Source organism: Carassius carassius, chromosome 47 (genome assembly GCF_963082965.1).
Source record: "Carassius carassius chromosome 47, fCarCar2.1, whole genome shotgun sequence".
In the NCBI taxonomy this organism is placed as follows: domain Eukaryota; kingdom Metazoa; phylum Chordata; class Actinopteri; order Cypriniformes; family Cyprinidae; genus Carassius; species Carassius carassius.
The window spans coordinates 22,141,289-22,160,461 of record NC_081801.1 but is presented as its reverse complement, the minus strand read 5'-3'; the positions used below and the strand labels follow the sequence as shown (position 1 = coordinate 22,160,461).

General features: G+C 39.3%; 1 protein-coding gene across 3 annotated transcripts in view; it reads left to right on the top strand.

Moving 5' to 3' along the window:
• Positions 1–19,128, top strand: part of LOC132130904 (serine/threonine-protein phosphatase 2A 55 kDa regulatory subunit B beta isoform) — a 90,774-nt gene extending 71,646 nt beyond the window's left edge. For all 3 annotated transcript variants that reach the window (XM_059542770.1, XM_059542771.1, XM_059542772.1), the window contains exons 2-9: positions 296–393; positions 1,755–1,920; positions 2,504–2,616; positions 14,675–14,852; positions 16,214–16,378; positions 16,930–17,099; positions 17,248–17,339; positions 17,776–19,128. In XM_059542770.1, the coding sequence (XP_059398753.1) occupies positions 296–393; positions 1,755–1,920; positions 2,504–2,616; positions 14,675–14,852; positions 16,214–16,378; positions 16,930–17,099; positions 17,248–17,339; positions 17,776–18,055 (1,262 nt within the window). In that variant the 3' untranslated portion in view covers positions 18,056–19,128. The remainder of the gene's footprint in view (positions 1–295; positions 394–1,754; positions 1,921–2,503; positions 2,617–14,674; positions 14,853–16,213; positions 16,379–16,929; positions 17,100–17,247; positions 17,340–17,775) is intronic.
• The last annotated feature ends 45 nt before the right edge of the window (positions 19,129–19,173 follow it).

Genomic DNA, 19,173 nt, shown 5'->3' with positions numbered 1-19,173 from the left:
GCTCTATTAAAAGTATATATTTGTTTATTTTATTATTTTAGGAATTTTGTTGTCGGTTTTCATTTTTCTGCATTCTGTTTTATGATTTAATACAAATTATCAAAAATGCGTTAATTAAATGAATCTAACAGTTATTTTACAACAGAGGTTTACTGTTTAAAGCAAAAACATGCTTCAGAGATTCAGAGATATCATAAATACATCAAAATATGTATAAAATAAAATAACATATCGTCTCAATGTAGATTATTAAATGGAAAGCTCTAATATATCGTCGTCTTTGCATCTCTTGCAGCTGACATCATATCCACGGTTGAGTTCAACCCAACAGGAGAACTCCTGGCCACTGGGGACAAAGGTGGACGAGTAGTGGTCTTCCAGAGGGAACAGGAGGTAATCTGTTTTGAACAAAATCTGAAGAGTATTACTACTATGAGTATGTAACATTCAGAATATGAATGTTAATGGGGTCATGAAATGGAGAATCTAAATGTTCTTGATATTAACATACATCTAAAACAAAAACTGCATCTTTCAAAACTCAAAACTCCTCAGTTTAAAATATAAATTATTATTCTGAAAGTCACAGATTTGAAATCGGGAGAATTGTGACGTCATGACGTCACACCCTTTAACATGCGCCATCGATGTATGGCTCTGAACAACTCACGTTAGACATTACTGCTGTTACATAAAGAATGCCCTTTTTGCGTGCAAAAAAATGTTATGGGCTCATATAATCAATGACAGTTTACACTGCTCAACGAATCCTTATTTACATCATATTTTCAGTGTGTTAGTTATGTTGAAAGTATTTTTAATCATTGCATTGTGTGGTCAGTGGACGGTGTTCAGCTACAGTGCAAAGCTGTTAGATCTAAATATAATGCGATGATCAACACTTTTTACTGTTAATTATTCTTGGTGGCTGTTATAGTAAAAACACAGTAAAAGTTTTCAAGTGAGTTCACATGTAATGCTCATTTCATATGCAAAGATTTTAGCCAAGTATAGCAGTGGGCGTTTACATTGAAGTCTCACCAGACACGCCCCTTCCAATGGAGCATTCAAATCAGAGGTAACAAAATGACCATTTATGTCTGTTTATTATGAAGAAAAAAAAAACAGTAAAAATACTGTAAAATGGCATAAATATACTCAATATATCATTGCCATAGTAGGAATTTGAATACAGTTGTAATTTGGTAGTACACATTTTAAATTGACAGTTTATACTCTATTGACTAAATTTGTGTTTTTGTCTAGCAGCACAACTGTGCGAAAACCCCGCCGTCCGCCCCTCCTCATCTCGCACCCGTATCATCTTTAAAGAGATTTCATGGTGTCTGTTAATCCTCGCACCATGATTCATGCCCCACTTTGCTTTAGACCCCCTTTAACCCCCTCCCTCCCGCCGAGGGGAAATCTGTTTCCATTAATACCCTCGTCCTCTCTCTGTCTGTCTGAGTTCCGCTTATTGATTTAGACGCTTCTCAAGGTGAGAAGTGACCCTGAAGGTTTCAACGCTTCGATCGGTATTCCTCTAACCCGGACCACCTTTGTGCATTGAGATCCTGACCTGCCTCACTTATATTTCACGTATTTCAGCAACAAAGAATGTAGGACATTGTAGGACGCATTTATCATTCATGATATACATGAAATTGGCAGTGACACAAAGCAATGCACTAAATATATATAAAGATCTATTTTTTTTGTCTTGGTTTGAACCGTAAACACTTACATCATTGCAGAGTAAGAACCAGCCTCAACGTCGGGGGGAGTACAATGTTTACAGCACCTTTCAGAGCCACGAGCCCGAGTTTGACTACTTGAAAAGCCTGGAGATTGAGGAGAAGATCAACAAAATCCGCTGGCTGCCACAACAGAATGCTGCATATTTCCTCCTGTCCACCAATGGTGAGCAAACCCAATGTGATCTCTTCATATCAAGAGCAATAATCAGCATAAATCAGCTTGGCCTACTTCATACTTCAAATTGCAGTAACACACATCCAGCAGGTTTATAATGTTACTCAATGAGTAGTGAGTGTCTATATATTTATTTAAAATTTGTCTTGTCATTTTAGAGTAACTGCAGCCAGTTAAAAGTAGCCAGTTCTTCAGACAGAAACTCACATTCATCAGTTTTTTTGAGAAGGATGGCTGTCATGAAGCTGTGGTCCTGTTTTAGGACACTTCAGGGGTGCATTTCCCGAAAGCAACTACGGTCGGTCACAAGTTTCATCATTACCAATAGATTTCAGTGGAACTAACTACCATGGTTAGCTAACAATGCTTTTGGGAAACACACACCCCGGAGCAGTTTGGCATATAGGCAACAGCAATGTCCAGTCAGGTTAAATGGATGGAATTGATCCTAGCCGATTTAACTCCTGTTTTGTTGTGCCAGCTAAGTTTGATCTGCTGAGTTTTTCTCTGCTCCAGACACTGCAAACACTGCTTCCACCTTACACATTGTCACGCATATCTCTTTTCCCAGATAAAACTGTGAAGCTATGGAAAATTAGCGAGCGAGACAAACGACCAGAGGGCTACAATCTGAAGGATGAAGAAGGCAGGATACGGGACCCAACCACCATCACAACTCTGAGGGTAAGCAGAATCAGTTTAAAGAAAGACCTTTTTGCGATGCCCCTTGGTCAGCTTGGACACTTTAGTCAAGGGTGTCCAGTCCTTTTCCTGGAAGGCCACTTTCCTACAGAGTTTAGTTCCAACACATCTGCTTAGAGGTTTCTAGTCACTGCGTCCAAATATGCCTACTTCCATACTATATAATATGTGACAAAAAAAAAAGCATGCCAAAAAAGAAGTATGACTGGAAAATAGTATAGGTGAAAAAGACCTGGATGACCTACTACTGCAGCAACTGTGAGACAGTGACAGCATGACAGATGTTGTATGTCCGGATTTCATTCAACTTGACACCCATATATTAGACAGGATGCTGCTAGTGATCCTCAAGACCTTGATTGACTGGTTCAGGTGTGCTTAATTAGGGTTTGAGCTAAACTCTGCTGGACGGCTGCACTCCAGGAGCAGGAATATTTACTTGAATGAGGAATGTCCAAAATCTCCGAAAGGCACTGAGGGTGCGATTCCTCCCATTCGTGTCCCCTTCTCCTCATGCTGTCTCCCCAAGCCCTTAATCTGTTGACTCTAGTATGTGAAGGAAAAATCTTTTGGCTCTAGTATGTCAAGCTCTGTTGTAATTTGGCAGCCATAGCTTCCCCAATGAAAGTGGGCACTCCTGGCCCAAAAGGAGGAATTATGTGTTAGATTTAGTTTAATATCTTGCCAATTACAGTTGACAAGGTAGGGGGTTTAGGTAGGATTTTGGAGGTTTGGTCTAATCAAATGTTTGATGGTGCTGTTGTCGAAGGTGTGAGAGTGAAGGAAACCTGTGCATCTGTCAGTTTGGACCCACAGGAATATACCTCCTATATACATGATTTCACAATGTGGAAGTGGAACGTGTCTAGAGGTGACCTGCTGCTACAGCGGGGGGGCAGCTGATAAATGTCATATGTTAATGTTGTGTTGATACTGTGGTCTTCTCTCCTGGGAATCATTAGATTGATCCCAGGCAGGATCTTTTTTGTCATTTCTTCTTCTTTCAGTGTATACAGGGCAATTTTTGGCAGCTGCCCAAGATACATTGATTAATTACATTTTCCCCGTACTCGCATTTTTCTACAATTTTAGAATGTTTGAGAGACGACTTTTGCAAGGACCCCTCCTTAACTTTTGAGAAAATCTCAAAAAGGTGTGTCTTAGCCCTGTTGTTTTCTGGCAGCTGATTAAAAGGTTGGAAATCCAAAGTTTATTCCTGGCATGGGGCATTTGAGGAAAGTGTAATTGAACTCTGTATATTGCACATTGCTTTGACTTGTTGGTTCCATGACCTGACAGTTGTGCTCCTAAATAATAATCTGTGGCACTCATTTAAATGATCCAAGTTTGAATCAGTCATTATTCATGACTTAAAATTATTTGATTGTTAAACATGAATTAATTGCAGTTAATCAAATGACCCAGGTAATATTGTATAGTATACATTTTCTTTTATCCAACTATTTAGCTGTACTGATTTTTCCTGTAATTATGTTATTGATTTATCCAGCAGTCATCCACTCATCGCAGAATGATGCCTTATTTTCTTTACTGGGCTTGGATGACCCACACATAATGGGTGACTAAGTGGGTTAATGTAAATTTGCATTATGGGAGAAGGAGATGCAATTCTTAGATCTCACTGAAACATAATAAAATATCCAAAGCTTATAGAAACTGTTTTCTTATTTTATTGGTTGCACAGATGGGTTTAAAAAGTAAATAGTGTCAATTCTGATTTCATGTTGACTTCAAGTAGAAATGTAAGTTAAGTACATGATTAAGTGTACATGTAAATATTATGGGTTAATATTTCCCCCTCTAGGGGGAAGTCGTGGCCTAATGGTTAGAGAGTCGGACTCCCAATCGAAAGTTTGTGAGTTCGAGTCCCGGGCCGGCAGGAATTGTGGGTGGGGGGAGTGCATGTACAGTTCTCTCTCCACCTTCAATACCACGACTTAGGTGCCCTTGAGCAAGGCATCGAACCCCCAACTGCTCCCCGGGCGCCGCAGCATAAATGGCTGCCCACTGCTCCGGGTGTGTGCTCACAGTGTGTGTGTGTGTGTTCACTGCTCTGTGTGTGTGCATTTCGGATGGGTTAAATGCAGAGCACAAATTCTGAGTATGGGTCACCATACTTGGCTGAATGTCACTTCACTTAACAAGTCTGGGACAGATCCAGGTATCTGCATCCTATTAATTTAGCATCACTTTATGTTTCTCTTTCTATTGAGGATTAATGTGTAATGTGTCCAGGGCAGCAGTTCCATCACCTCCTCCTTAACTAACACTGCAGCCCACTGGAGACCAGAGCTAGAAGAGATGAAATCCTATACCAAGTGTGTGTGTGTGTGTGTGTGCACAAAAGCAGGGCATTTATCAATTTGGACAGACTGAGCAGAGAGGGGAATGAGATAAAGGGGGAGGTAAGTGAGGATCACTCGCAGGGAGTCCACAGGGTACATCTGCCCCTACTGCCAGACTAACACTCGGCTACTGAGTGTTTACTGCCTTCATCTGTGCCTACAGTCCAAACACGAGGGGATTCATCCGGCAAAATTGTTTCTGCTGGGGGGAGGGGATTGTCGCTGTCAATAAAACAGTGAATAAGAGAAATTTAGGAAGGCATACATACTTTGTGTTTGACTCAAAGACAAAAGAACATGTCAGCTAAAGGGATGTTTGATTTTGGTTTTGTTGCAGCCTAGTGGAAAAAAGATACTTTCCAGGGACCACAAGGGTGGTGCAGTGGCCCATTGCCAGTGTGACACAGATTCAGGGGAACCGTTTGTTGATCTCATTCTAGTCCTCAGCTATTTCCTTTTTGTTTCTCTCCACTTATTTTCATTTTGTCATTTCAGATTGTCGGTCTGTGCATTAGTGGTGGGGATTTTAAGTGACTCTTTCTGCGGGTTATATTGTCACACCAGTAGATGGCGATATGAGTTTGTCTTTATGAGTTCATTTTACCACCTCGTTCTGGCGTTTGCCACTTATAACAGGTCATTGTCAGAGAAGCGCAGCAGCGGACCAGGGCACAAAAACACTGTTTGCATCATCAAGGTGTAGCTACTAAATTTGTAAATCTTTTAATGTGTTAATGTATTCAGCCACATTAAGCGTAATGATAATCTAAAAATGTGCTTCATGTGGTAACATCTTAATTAATTAAAAAAATTGAAAAATGTTATTTAACATATATATATATATATATATATATATATATATATATATATATATATATATATTAGGTTACGCCAACAAAACTAAATTTAAGGGTAGGAACAGGTAGAAATAGCTCTTTAATATAACATTTGCATGTTACCACTTTTATAATGTTTAATGTAAAATTTTGCTCAATGCATTCATAATCTGGGGTCTTCTGCAAAGTTTGTTTTAAAGCCAGTGTCTTAATGCATAAACCGTGTTAAGTGTAAAAATATCCACTCCCATTACGGTGCCATTGTAGAAGTATATTGTTTATGACAAGTAAAGTGTGAGAGAAAATAGATTTTCCCTGGTGGTTGTTTTAGAACATTAAGCCACATTAAGGGTGTTTCACACGCTTTTCCACTCCACTAAATTGGACTTGTGTTTCATGTGTTTTGGAGTGTCTCGAGCATGACACAGCATTTTAAAAATGTGGCACTCAAATCAAAAGAAGTTTAAGAGTTTAAGAAAGAGATCTATCTTTTTTTTATTTTTTTATTTTTTGTATTGCCCGTTTTGGGTTTTTCGAAGCAAAAACGTGTTTGTAAGATTTATGAATGCCTTTTCAAATGTTCTGTGACGGGGGGCCACTTAAGGAGCGGGGCCCCCACACACTACAGGGGCTGCAGGGGTGTCCAGTACATCACTGCTGGGAGAGTATGTGATTTTGAATGCAGCCTGTGTTAATTAATGAGATCAGGCTACCAAAATAATAGCATTTGGTAGTATCCTTTTAGACTCAATAATTTAATTGAATTAATTAAACTTTTAAAGACATCCAATACATTTAATACAAAGTTCTGTCATAGGTTCTAACACAATCTGATAAAATCACATCATGATTGGTTTCTTTCACATCAACAGCCAATGAGCTTGCTGCTCAGCATACAAATACTCAGCTAGTACTTACTGTAGCCGTTGCAGCGGGCTTCAGAAACCCTCCACCTCCCCCAGTTCCACCTGTATAGATCTGCTACAGGGGAATTTCATGTTTCATTTTCATGTTATACATGGGGGTAATTTCATGTAACTTATATGTGCAGCAGCAGTATTTCTTGCATGCTCACAGCAGCATGTCTGTGGATGTATTGGCAGTAGCAATCTCTGTATTTGCTCTGCTGCAGTAGTGCAAGCACCATGGCAGATCTATTCTGCCAAGACCCACATTAACACATTAACATTGCCATGTATATTATCATGCTAAATTTTCAGAGAGCTGTCATGACAGAGCTGCAGTTAATAATCAATACGTTTTTAAGAAAAGATTCACTCTTCACTTTTTACTACCTATGTATAAAATAGGGATTAAACCTCCGCATTCTCAGAATCCATACTGATTTATGATTTCCATACAAACTTAAAATCTGCAATGCTAAAGATATGAATTATGTATACAAACCCCCTCTTATCATAAGTGCCTGAATATCCCAGCAGTTTTAACTGAATTAATTCTTGATTGAAAGATAATAGCTTCAATCAGTCTTGATTGCCCCTGTCAACTGAATTCATGAAGCTATGCTCAATGAGCTAATTTTATTATTGAAAGCACATGTAGGGTAGTAGAGGACAGACCAGCAATCCGAAAGATCAAATTAGACATAATCTGAATTCTCAACAAATCCGAATTATCCTAAAACATTTTATTAATGAAAGGATAATTTAATGTTTTCTGTTTAAATTGAAAAATTACCTGAACATTACATTTGTTTAATTAACATCAAATTTTTAAGCAGAATGTTAGGTTTTTAAGAAATATTTGAGGCCTGCTGTTGCATACTTTTATAAAATGAATTAGCAGGGTGGTGAAGGCAGTAGAAAATGTACTTTAAACACATACATCAACAATAGGGCATCCCTCACCCCACCCCATCCTATGATGGAAATCAAAAGTGGAGTTCCCATGTGTTAGGTGATGATGACCTGCCTCGGCAGCGTGTGCCCCTCCTCCACCTCCCACTGCTCGGTGATGAGTGTTCCTCATCTCTGTAGTGAGTAGAACATGTCTTCCATGCCACTTCTGTCATTAGTGGAGGGCTGTGCCCATACATTAAAATAAAATAAAATAAATAACTCTAGGGGAGTCAGAGACTGACTGTGACGCAATACCTCACTTGTGAAGCACATGTTGGAACATTGGCCCTTAGATTAGTCATCATTAAAGAGATGATTCTCATTTGCTCACTATTGGCATGTTGCATTGTGGGAGTTCGACTCCACACGTCTTCAGATCTTGATAGTATGGCTTTGGGAGTTTGGGACTAGGTGTGGCAAAGTAATTTGAGAACAAAAGACCACCTCATTTTTTTCAACTCCATGTACTGTATGGTATCTCTATTTGTTTTCATAGGAAAAACCTACAACACATTGGATGTAAAAAATAATTTTTCATGGTCTGATGCTGATATTTGGAGGATAGGGTGACTGATGATCCAAACAATTCCAGTGTAGATCCATATAATTCAAATTTCGGTCCTGAATGCTGATTAGTCAATACAGTGTTCCAGCAGAATTAGAATACAAAATGTAATAAAAGATTTGACGTAAAGCACCTGTTCCTGCTGAACTTGGAGAACCCATGAAGACCGACTAATATCTCTTACAATGTTATATATTATTAATATTATTTATAGATGTCTCTTGCATCATATAATGCAATTTCAAGTTTTCCTTTCTCCTTGGAGTGTTACAAGCTGTTTGTGAATTGATAAGATCCGTAAAGTTGCAAAGAATAAAGTCTCAAACCCAAAGAGATATTCTTTATAAAAGTAAAGATTTGTCCACAACCTCCTAAAGTGCCTCATTTAAACATGCCCCCACGTCTACGTCACTGAGTTGGAAGAATTGCATAACACCGCCCAAGTGTTCACATAAAGAAAGAAGGCGTTGCTGCCGCCGCCGCAATGTCATGAAGCCGCTGTGTGTTTCATGTGAAACTACTTTGTTTGTCCTTCCAAAAAAGTGAAATCAGTGGTTAAGTTGTATTTAAAACACTGTTCCAGAAAAGTTTTTTCATCATCCTGCAGAAGGACAGCACCACCACCAGTAGCACTTGCATCAACATCCAACTGAAATGCACATGAATAATTTGGAGCCGTTAAGACAGGACCACTACTCAAAAGGGTTATAACAGAATTGAATGCAATTTGCCATTCATCAGTCCACTCAAAAATTTGTGATCATTTTGTAATTGTCACTTTGCCAAACTCACACTCACACAGACAAATTAAGAGTGAGAGATGCATCCAGTAAACGATTAAAAACAGTGCTTAACGTTATCAAGTGCTCATCCCATGTATTCGAATAAACAACAATATCATCGAGGTAAGCCTTACAGTTTGAAACACTGCCCAGCACTTGACTCGTCAAGCACTGGAACATAGCTGGAGCATTACGCAGTCCGAACGCCATCACCCTATAATTAAGGAAATCATCCAGTGTAACAAACGTGTCAAGGGAACTTGCCAGAGCCTACGTTTTTGATACAATCCTCCATAAGCGGGAGGGGAAACAAATCTGGTTTTGTCATGGCATTTACTCTTCTATAATCCGTGCAGAACCGTTGTGTTCCATCCGATTTCGGGACTAATAAACAGGGTGAACTCCAGGCAATGAAACTTGGAACTGCAAATCCATTCTCAACTATAAATATTTTACCTCAGCCCCCGTAACTTTACGTTTAACTGGATTCACTTTATAAGCACGTTGCTTAGTCGGTGAACTATCACCTACATCAATATCATGCTTCAGTACTTGAGTGCGGGTAGGAATATCTGAAAACAACCCCAAAGATGAATTAATCAACTTTACTATATCAGTGCGCTGAGAGTCGGATAAATGCGCCAGATGAGAGTTTAAATTCTCAAAAATCATGGAATTATTTAATCTGCCACCCAACATCAGGGTACTCTGTAGATTCAGTCCATTTTCATCAACGTCACTGTCAGAAGCAATCACGATCGAAACCACTGGAGTGATAACAGAGCTTTTTAACTCCTTCTCTTCCCCACGACTCACATACAGCTTCAGCATGTTTAGATGATACACGCAATTTTTTCTTTGCCGATCAGGAGTCCAAACAACATAATTCATTTCATTCAGCAGCAATTACGGGGCCAAGCACTCCAGCGGAAAGTAGAGGAGCTAAGCATGGCATGGAGCATCACACGAAGTGCAACAATGAGCAATTAAACCAATTTTAGGATTGTAATTGAAATGGCTGAAAAACCATAAAGACAACCACTAGTAATAAGATTAAAAGGCCTATCACTTTTGACCAACAGGTGGCGCTGTAATCAAATCATTTTGGTGTGTTCTGTGTGAGATGACAATAACACACACAAAGTTTGGTGTCAATATTCCAAAGCATTCCAAAGATACAGCCTCAAGTGTCATTTTGGCATTGTGCCTCACATTCGTCGCTGTGGTATGCGAAAACGGTTTGTCGATCGACACAAAATCCCTAACTTTGTGTCAGCACAGTCTGAAGATCATCTGATTCAATTTTGGTGAAAATCGGACTAACGATTGATGAGGAGTTCGAAAATGTAGGTTTTCAACATAAATCAAAATGCCGGACCGGAAGTTCAGCTTAATCTGGCATATTTAATATTTATGTTGTCGGCATAAGCCAGGGAATATTTTGAGACCAGTTACGTTGCAATAGGCTAATGCATTAAAAAGTTATTAGCCTTTTTATAAGTGTAATTATTCATGGTTAATAAATGGTTTATTACTCTTGACCAATAGGTGGCGCTGTTACCAAATTTATGTGGCATGTTCAGTGTGAGGTGGGGATGACACATACAAAGTTTGGTGCAAATATGTCAAAGCGTTACAGAGATACAGCCTCAAATACATTTTGGCACCCTTCCAGCAAATTCATTGATGCGCTAAATGAGAACCGTTTTGTATATCGACACAAAATCCATAACTTTTTGCCAACATGGTCTGAAGATGATTCACGTCAAATTTGGTGCAAATCGGACTAACGGTCTAGGAGGAGTTCGAAAAAGTAGGTTTTCAACATTAATCAAAATGGCGGACAGGAAGTATGGCCAATTTTTGCATAATTAGTATCGATGCTCTCGACATTACCCACAGAATATAGGGAGACCCTTTTCATTTCAATAGTCTAATTTATTCAAAAGTTATTAGCATTTTTGGGATATTTAATTATAACTCTTGACCACAAGGTGGCGCTGCAAACAAACTTTTTGAGTACCTTCAGGGCATGGAGCCGAAGATTTTTGTAATTATTTTCATAATGATACGATAATGCGTTCAAAAAACAGCATTTTAAAACATAATTCAAAATGGCCGACACCTAAAATGGCTGACACGGCAAAATTTGATATCATTCAACTCAACATGACTCGCTGAATCTAAAGAGACCAGTGTGTGATTTTTGGCCAAACCATTCAGAAGTTATAAGCAAAAATATCCATTTTTCATATCTCCTGACCACTAGGTGGCGCTGCGTCGAAACACTGCAGGTAGTCTCAGGTCATGGTTATTATAACACACACCAAGTTTGGTTTCAATATGCCAAACCATTTTAGCCTAACATGCATTCTTGCGTGCTTTTCGTCAAATTTGTTCACGTGTCATTCGAGAACGGTTGGATGAATCAACTTGAATTCCATAACTTTTTGCCAGCATGGTCTGAAGATGATCTGAGCCAATTTTTGTGAAAATCGGACTAAACGTCTAGGACAAGTTTGAAAAAGTATGTTTTACAAACAATAAAATATAGCAAAAAAACTAAACCTTGCGATTTTTTAATTTTCAATCAAAAGTTATTAGCATAGAAACTTTTAATCTTTGGACAAGTGGTGGCGCCAGAGAGTTGGAGTCAGAGTCTCTAAACATGCTGTGGTTAATGTTGATATTGTCCTCTATCAGTGTGCCAAATTGCACAACTTTCCCGCAAGCGGTTCTATGGGCTGCCATAGACTTGCGGCGGAAGAAGAAGCAGAATAATAATAAGAATCCTAACGGATACAATAGGTGCCTACGCACCTTCGGTGCTTGGCCCGTAATAACTGATTGTAAGTTACAATCCGATTGTTGCCCAGTCAGCCAGTTCTCTCTCAACATTTGGAGCGGGCCCCTTACCGAATGTCCGAAAACCAATTCTGCAGGACTAAATCCTAAAGACTCCTGAACACTCTCACGGACAGCAAACATAAGAAAAGGCAACCCCTTATCCCAGTCTTTTCCTGACTCGACACAATATTTACCCAGCATGGACTTCAAGGTTTGGTGGAACCTTTCAAGAGCACCTTGGGACTCTGGGTGATAGGCACTAGATGTAATGCGCTTAATTTTCAGTTGGGACAGTACCTGTTTAAATAGCCGTGACATAAAATTAGTTCCCTGATCAGTTTGAATCACCTGTGGAAAGCAAAAAGTAGTAAAGAACGTAATTAGGGCTTTCACCACAGGCTTCGCTTTTAATGAACGCAACGGAACTGCCTCCGGATAGCAAGTTGTTGTGCACATAAGTGTAAGCAGATAAACATGTCCAGATCTTGTTCGCTGTAAAGGTCCAACACAGTTCATAATTACTCGTGCAAAAGTAATACCCAAATGTCCTGCTACATTTTAATGGGCCACACTCAAAACTTTTAGGCACAACCAGTTGAAAAACAATATCCCAACCTAAACCATCAGACCCTGCTGGAGTCCATTTTCTCTTTAACACCTCGTTGTCCCAAAAGTAACCTATTGGTTGATTCTCAATCTTCTCCAGCTTGAACGCTGCATTCCTGCACCGCAATAGAGAAGTGTCTTTTTTTCTGTTTAGCAGAAATCCCATCTTTATTAATGGACAACGACGAATCAGCTGATTCTAATTCTAATTCGACTCTGGATCAGACAGCTCAGATTGTACCACGCAAACTTCACTTTGGTCCTCCACTGCCAAAAAGGTACCTGAAATACCAATCGAATCACCAAATTTACGCGCCTGAGTCCGCGTAACTACACACGCCGCAAACACTGAAGGAAACTCTGATGCCAACTCACTGGAAGTAACAGAATCATACACAGGATTTTCGATGACCTCAGGGTATGGGCGTACTTTCCCTCCAGCGAGGTCATTACCTATAATTAAGGCCACATCATTCACAGGTAATTTGTGCCGCACTGCCAATTTTACACAACCGGTTACTAAACCGGATCGAAGGTACACATTATGTAATGGTACTATCAACACCCCCAACTCAATTCCTTGAATGAGAACATCAGATCCACAATACCTTTTCTCAGAAAATGGCAACATACTAGCCAGCACAAATGACTGGTTGGCCCCTGTATCCCGCAACATGGTTACAGGGACTAAGTCTCGCTCAGATCCACTAAGAGAAATCATCCCCTGACACACAAAAGGATCATACGCGGCATCAATATTCAAACTAAATTGACTGCCAATTTTCTTAACAAAACCAACACTTTTGGCTGACTTCCCTTTATTTTTATTTTTCAGTGAAGGGCAATTCGCAATCAAATGACCAAGTCCGTGGCAGTAAAAGCATTCACGGGCTTCAACTGGCATTACTTGCTTAAAGAGACCTCCCTTCGGAACTTTAGCGTTTTTCTCAGAGGACTGGGTTCATTCATATATATATATATATATATATATATATATATATATAGAACTGGGTTCATATATATATATAAACTGCTTATCCTAATTAAGATCACAGGGATGAGAAAGAGACCAAAAGAGACCAAACCTCTCTCGGCCAGCGCAACGCAGCAGCTATACGCTCAAATGCGCCAAAATATGGATCTACCTCACTATCTCTAAATGAGGCCACTAGGGTTAAATGACGACTAACATCAAAATCATCAGAATGACCAGGAGCCACAGACAAAGGCACAGGGGGTGGATGATAGTCAACACCAGTATAGGGTACATGAAAATGAGTCTTAACTGAACTTGAACGACGATCATCAGCATGTGTTTCTAATTCGCACTGCCTAAAATGTAACAGCTGAGTAGTGTGTTCCTGACGTTTCATTTTGAGATCTAATTGCTTTAACTGAATAGCTAGTTTTAAATCCTCTGAGTTTACACCACTAAGTGAGCGCAACACGGGATCTGAACTCGCAATATCAACATTCTCTTCCTCAGTTACCTCAACATTAGAACTAGACTGCAAAATACCCTTCTTAATTAACACAGCTTGAATTACATCTCTTAGTTCCTTGCACTAATTAAAGTCTCGAAGACACAGTTTGATCATCGGCCGGAGGAGTGATTATGGAGATCTAAACCCACGTGCGAACGAACCAAGAATGAGCTCCTCGATGAGTGCCAGCAGGGTCCTTATAACCACCACGCCCCAACTGGGCAACCAATGGCTGCTTACCACCCATGATTGAATAACCTGTTTGAAATTAGAGAGAACAAACAAAAAAAAGGGAGAGAGAGAGAGAATGAAAGAACACAGAGCAATAGAAAACTAGCTAAGCACAGGTCGTAACACTGGCTCATATAGTCATTCAATAATGGGAAGGATTATCAGACCTGTTATTAACCTGTTATCACAGGTTATCACCCATAGCTGATGGCCAGTGATTTACAGGTGTAACACATAAATGAACTCACACAATTTAATCTTAAATTCACCGATCCTGTATCTCGTTGGGTTGTGGTGGAAACCAGAGTTCAGTTGGGACCTGGGACCTGAGCCACCATGCTATAGGCGATATTTTTAAGCAAATATTAAATTTTTAAGAATCCCATATCTCAGTACTAATTGCAAATATTGACATTCCGTTTGTTGTCTCTTATCTCAACCATGTGTCTTCCTTCTCCTCTTAGGTGCCCGTCTTGAGGCCCATGGACTTGATGGTGGAGGCAACACCCCGTCGCATTTTCTCTAATGCTCACACCTATCACATTAACTCAATCTCGGCCAACAGTGACTATGAGACATACATGTCCACGGATGACCTGAGGATAAACCTATGGAACTTGGAGATCACAAACCGAAGCTTTAGTATCTTTTTACAATCAGATGGTTGCTGACAATCTGAGATGGTTGCATGTCAGAAAAATATAGGGTCTCTGTGTTTTGTATTAAAAGAACTGGGTTCATTCATTCATATATATATATATATATATATATATATATATATATATATATATATATATATATATATATATATATATATATATATATATATTTATTTATATATAAACTGCGTATCCTAATTAAGATCACAGGGATGATGGACTCTATCCCTCTATCCCAGTGTCTCAGGCCAAAGGAAAATAAACACCACGGACAGACGACCAGCCCATCACAGGGCCTGTTACAAGAATACTTTAGTCAACATATCTATGGTATCTCCTACCGTTTGGCTAAAGTCCTGTTACATGATGGAAGAATTTATTGTTGTGCTTATACATTTTAACATTAATATTTGATAAAAGCAAATTTTTTTTTGCATCATTCGTCACAGCATCCTTTAACTATTGTAAAATCACAGTAATGCCCTACCTCCTGTGGCTTATTGGTTTATTTTCCCAGTTGTCACTTAGACATTGTACCCAGACACAGTAAATACTGAAAGGCTTTTGTTACTAAACTAAAGACAAAAGGAATCAGCTAAACCAGCAATCAAACAAACAAACCCAATAAACCACATGCAGACTGTCTCTGCTGTCACTTAATTCTGACAGATGACACCTCTGTGATGTACATTACACCCATTACCCTTTATCAAGTGTCCACCACTAATCCTGACCTCTTCTTCGCTGTCCCAAAGATAAATAGTGTCCAGCTTACTCAGGCACGCATCCCCATTCCCCATCGATCACTATTGATTACTGCAGACCTGAGACGAAGAGCCTGTGGACAGTCTGTATGGGTGGCTATGGGTTCTGTGGAGTCGCTCAAGGGATAAGAAGATAAAGCCTGTTACTAGCATAAGGTCAGACTGTAAATGTATGTTCTGCACAACATGTTGTGATGGATAACCTCTCACTACCCAACACCAACAGATGCATGTGATGCTATATTTATGGCTTTTTTTATCAAATATTTTTATATAAATCAGTTCTGAAAGCGTAGATTCTCTTGGGAGAAATTTAGCATGAAAGACTTTCTCAGTTGCGGATTTACCATCTTGTAAGCTGATTTCATCCAAACATTTGGGAATGTAGATCTAAAGTAATCCACCATATATATATATATATATATATATATATATATATATATATATATATATAATGTAGGGCCAGACACATTAATCAAGCAGGACATTTATTGAAACGGTTTAAATGATTCATGGGGAATTCCATGTGCTTCGAGCGTATGAAATGTAGAATTGTGGATCCTTCACTCTGCCTACTCAGATATTGTAGACATAAAGCCAGCCAACATGGAAGAATTGACCGAGGTGATCACAGCGGCTGAGTTTCACCCTAACCAGTGCAACACGTTTGTCTACAGTAGCAGCAAGGGCTCCATAAGATTGTGTGACATGAGAACATCTGCACTTTGTGACAAACACTCTAAATGTGAGTTCACGTTAGTCCTTTTTTGGTTTCCTTGTTGGAACTCTGATTGAAATGTGCCATTAATTTTGCCTGCCAAGTCATTGTAGCCATTAGATATTTTTCCTCAAGATCTTGGTTTAAACCAAAAAGGTTAAAGTCATTTTGAAATTTCAGTTGGATTCACAACCAGACCTTCTATGATCAATATGAGAACTGGTCCAAGACCTTAAGACCCTTAAGACCCAAGACCAGAAATAAATCCCAATTCCAAAACACATAGTTACTCCCAAGACCTGTTTGGTCCAAGAACTAGGGGTCAATTTTATTTAACTGATATAGAGAAAATACTGAAGTTATTGTTGTAGCCATTTAATGAAAAAAAAAACTTTTGTGGTTAGAACCAAACTGGTTTTGAATTTGAAAGTAGTTTAAAAATAGTATAAACTGACACCAAGATCCAGACCATGGCCATGAGGGGGGAGAGGGCAAGACCGAGGCCATAAGATCAAGACCCCAATTCTGCTCCTGAAATATTACTTATATTTTAATGTATTCTTGTTTCTCTTTATTAGTATTTGAGGAACCAGAAGACCCCAGTAATCGCTCCTTCTTCTCAGAGATCATCTCTTCCATCTCAGATGTGAAATTCAGCCACAGTGGGCGCTACTTGATGACTCGTGACTACCTCACAGTGAAGCTGTGGGACATCAACATGGAGAGCAAGCCTTTGGAAACTTACCAGGTATTGGCTATACAGACTGGACATTGACCTGTGATTACATTTATAATGATTGGTTTATAATGACATCAAAAATTTGTTTTATTGTAATTGTCGGTCAAATATTTTACTAGGTATTGATCATCTTTGTTTTCGATTCTACCTTTGACAGGTCCATGACTACCTTAGGAGTAAGCTGTGCTCACTGTACGAGAATGACTGCATCTTTGACAAGTTTGAATGTGTCTGGAATGGAACTGACAGGTCTGTCAAAAGCAGGGGTGTCTGGTCCTTCTCCTGGATGTCCACCTTCCAGCATTTAGCTCTATTCTGGAAATGTTTGAGTAATTCTGAAACCCTTGATTAGCTTAGAGCCGAACTTTACACCAAAGATGGCCAACTCTGGTCCTAGAGAGCCACTGTTCTGCAGAGTTTAGCTCTAACCTAAGAATCTAACCTAAGTCTCCAGGATTGCCTGAAAATTACAGGCAAGATATGTTTAATAAGGGACAGAGGCCCTCCAGGACATAAGTTGCCCATCCCTGCTCTACAGGAAGATGGACCTCCAAGATAAGGATTGGACTCTGCTGGTCAAAAGCAATCAATCACACACACACACACAGTTTTTCAAATTGATTTTCTACTGTATGGTGCTGGTATCAGTTAATAAGAACTAATTGTCTTATTCCTTTCCCATTAGTGTCCTAATGACAGGCTCCTACAACAATTTCTTCCGTATGTTCGATCGGAACACTAAGCGCGACGTGACTCTGGAGGCCTCGCGGGAAAACAGCAAACCCAGAGCCATTCTCAAGCCACGCAAAGTTTGTATTGGTGGCAAGCGTCGTAAAGATGAAATCAGTGTAGACAGTCTGGACTTCAGTAAGAAGATCCTACACACTGCATGGCACCCCAACGAGAACATCATCGCTGTGGCTGCCACCAACAACCTCTATATATTTCAGGACAAAGTCAACTAGCATGTAGCTCTGATGTCTCCATTCATCACAACAAGGGGGATTATTTCTCTAGATGAACTGGGAGTTAAAACGGTTGGACTCACTAGCAGTGAACTTGAGGATCATCTAGATGAGCTTGGCCTTCTACAGCAGATTTGTTACTGTACTGAATCAAAAAAAAAAAAAAAAACTTGAAGGTGCACTACAAACCAAGGACAACTCACACTGGCTATTGGACTGCTTTTTTTTATAACTTAAACTTTCCCTAGCTATAGATGTATTGGTAATGCACAGCAATACAAAGTGGAACCTTTAATCTTTAATATCACTAAAGACCCTTTCACACGATTCACATCAGGGCAACTCTCCAGCACCATTTGACCTCCATGAGAAGCATCATTGCTAGGTAACAAGAAAAAATGTACCGAGTGAAAATAAAGAGAACAAAAATATACTTATAGCAGAAAAAGAGTCCTGCTGATTGCTTTGAAATAGATAAAATGTGTTTTTTTGAATGTCACAATATGCCTTTGAAGTTGAGTAGAGGCACAGCCTCTTCCATCTTGCTTTGATTTTTGTGCTGGCGTTTCTCACATGTCATACAAACTTGTTAATCATTGGATGTGTTTTGAAAGATCAACTGAAAAGTCAATTCAAATTTGACATTCATTGCTACAGTATTTGCGTGCAACATTTTTGACACTTCATGCTGTTGTTTGCAATGCATTGAAAAGTCATGTGAAAGGGCCTTAAGATGGTGAGAAGAAATGTTTCATCCGAGTCGGTATTCAGCCTACATCTGATTTCTTGACTCCTGGCAGGACAGAGGATTCAGATGGCTTTGAGAACTGAACATGTTGTTGTGGCTGCTGTGGCCGTGAGGTATCCAACTTTTCGGCTTCAAAATTTGTATTTCTCATTTTACTTTATGAAGGTGCATGCATCAAAACCCAGCTTATGGGTTGATTGATGCAACAAACAGGAATGGTGTTAAATGGAAGTAATGTAGCAAATATACTAATGTTCTGCTTTTTTGTTCTAATTTTACAAAGAAAACAGTGGGGAAAATTGAATAAAAATCAAGTTGTACACATTTTGTATTCTTTGATTTCATGGCCTGTGAAAAATACAAGATCACA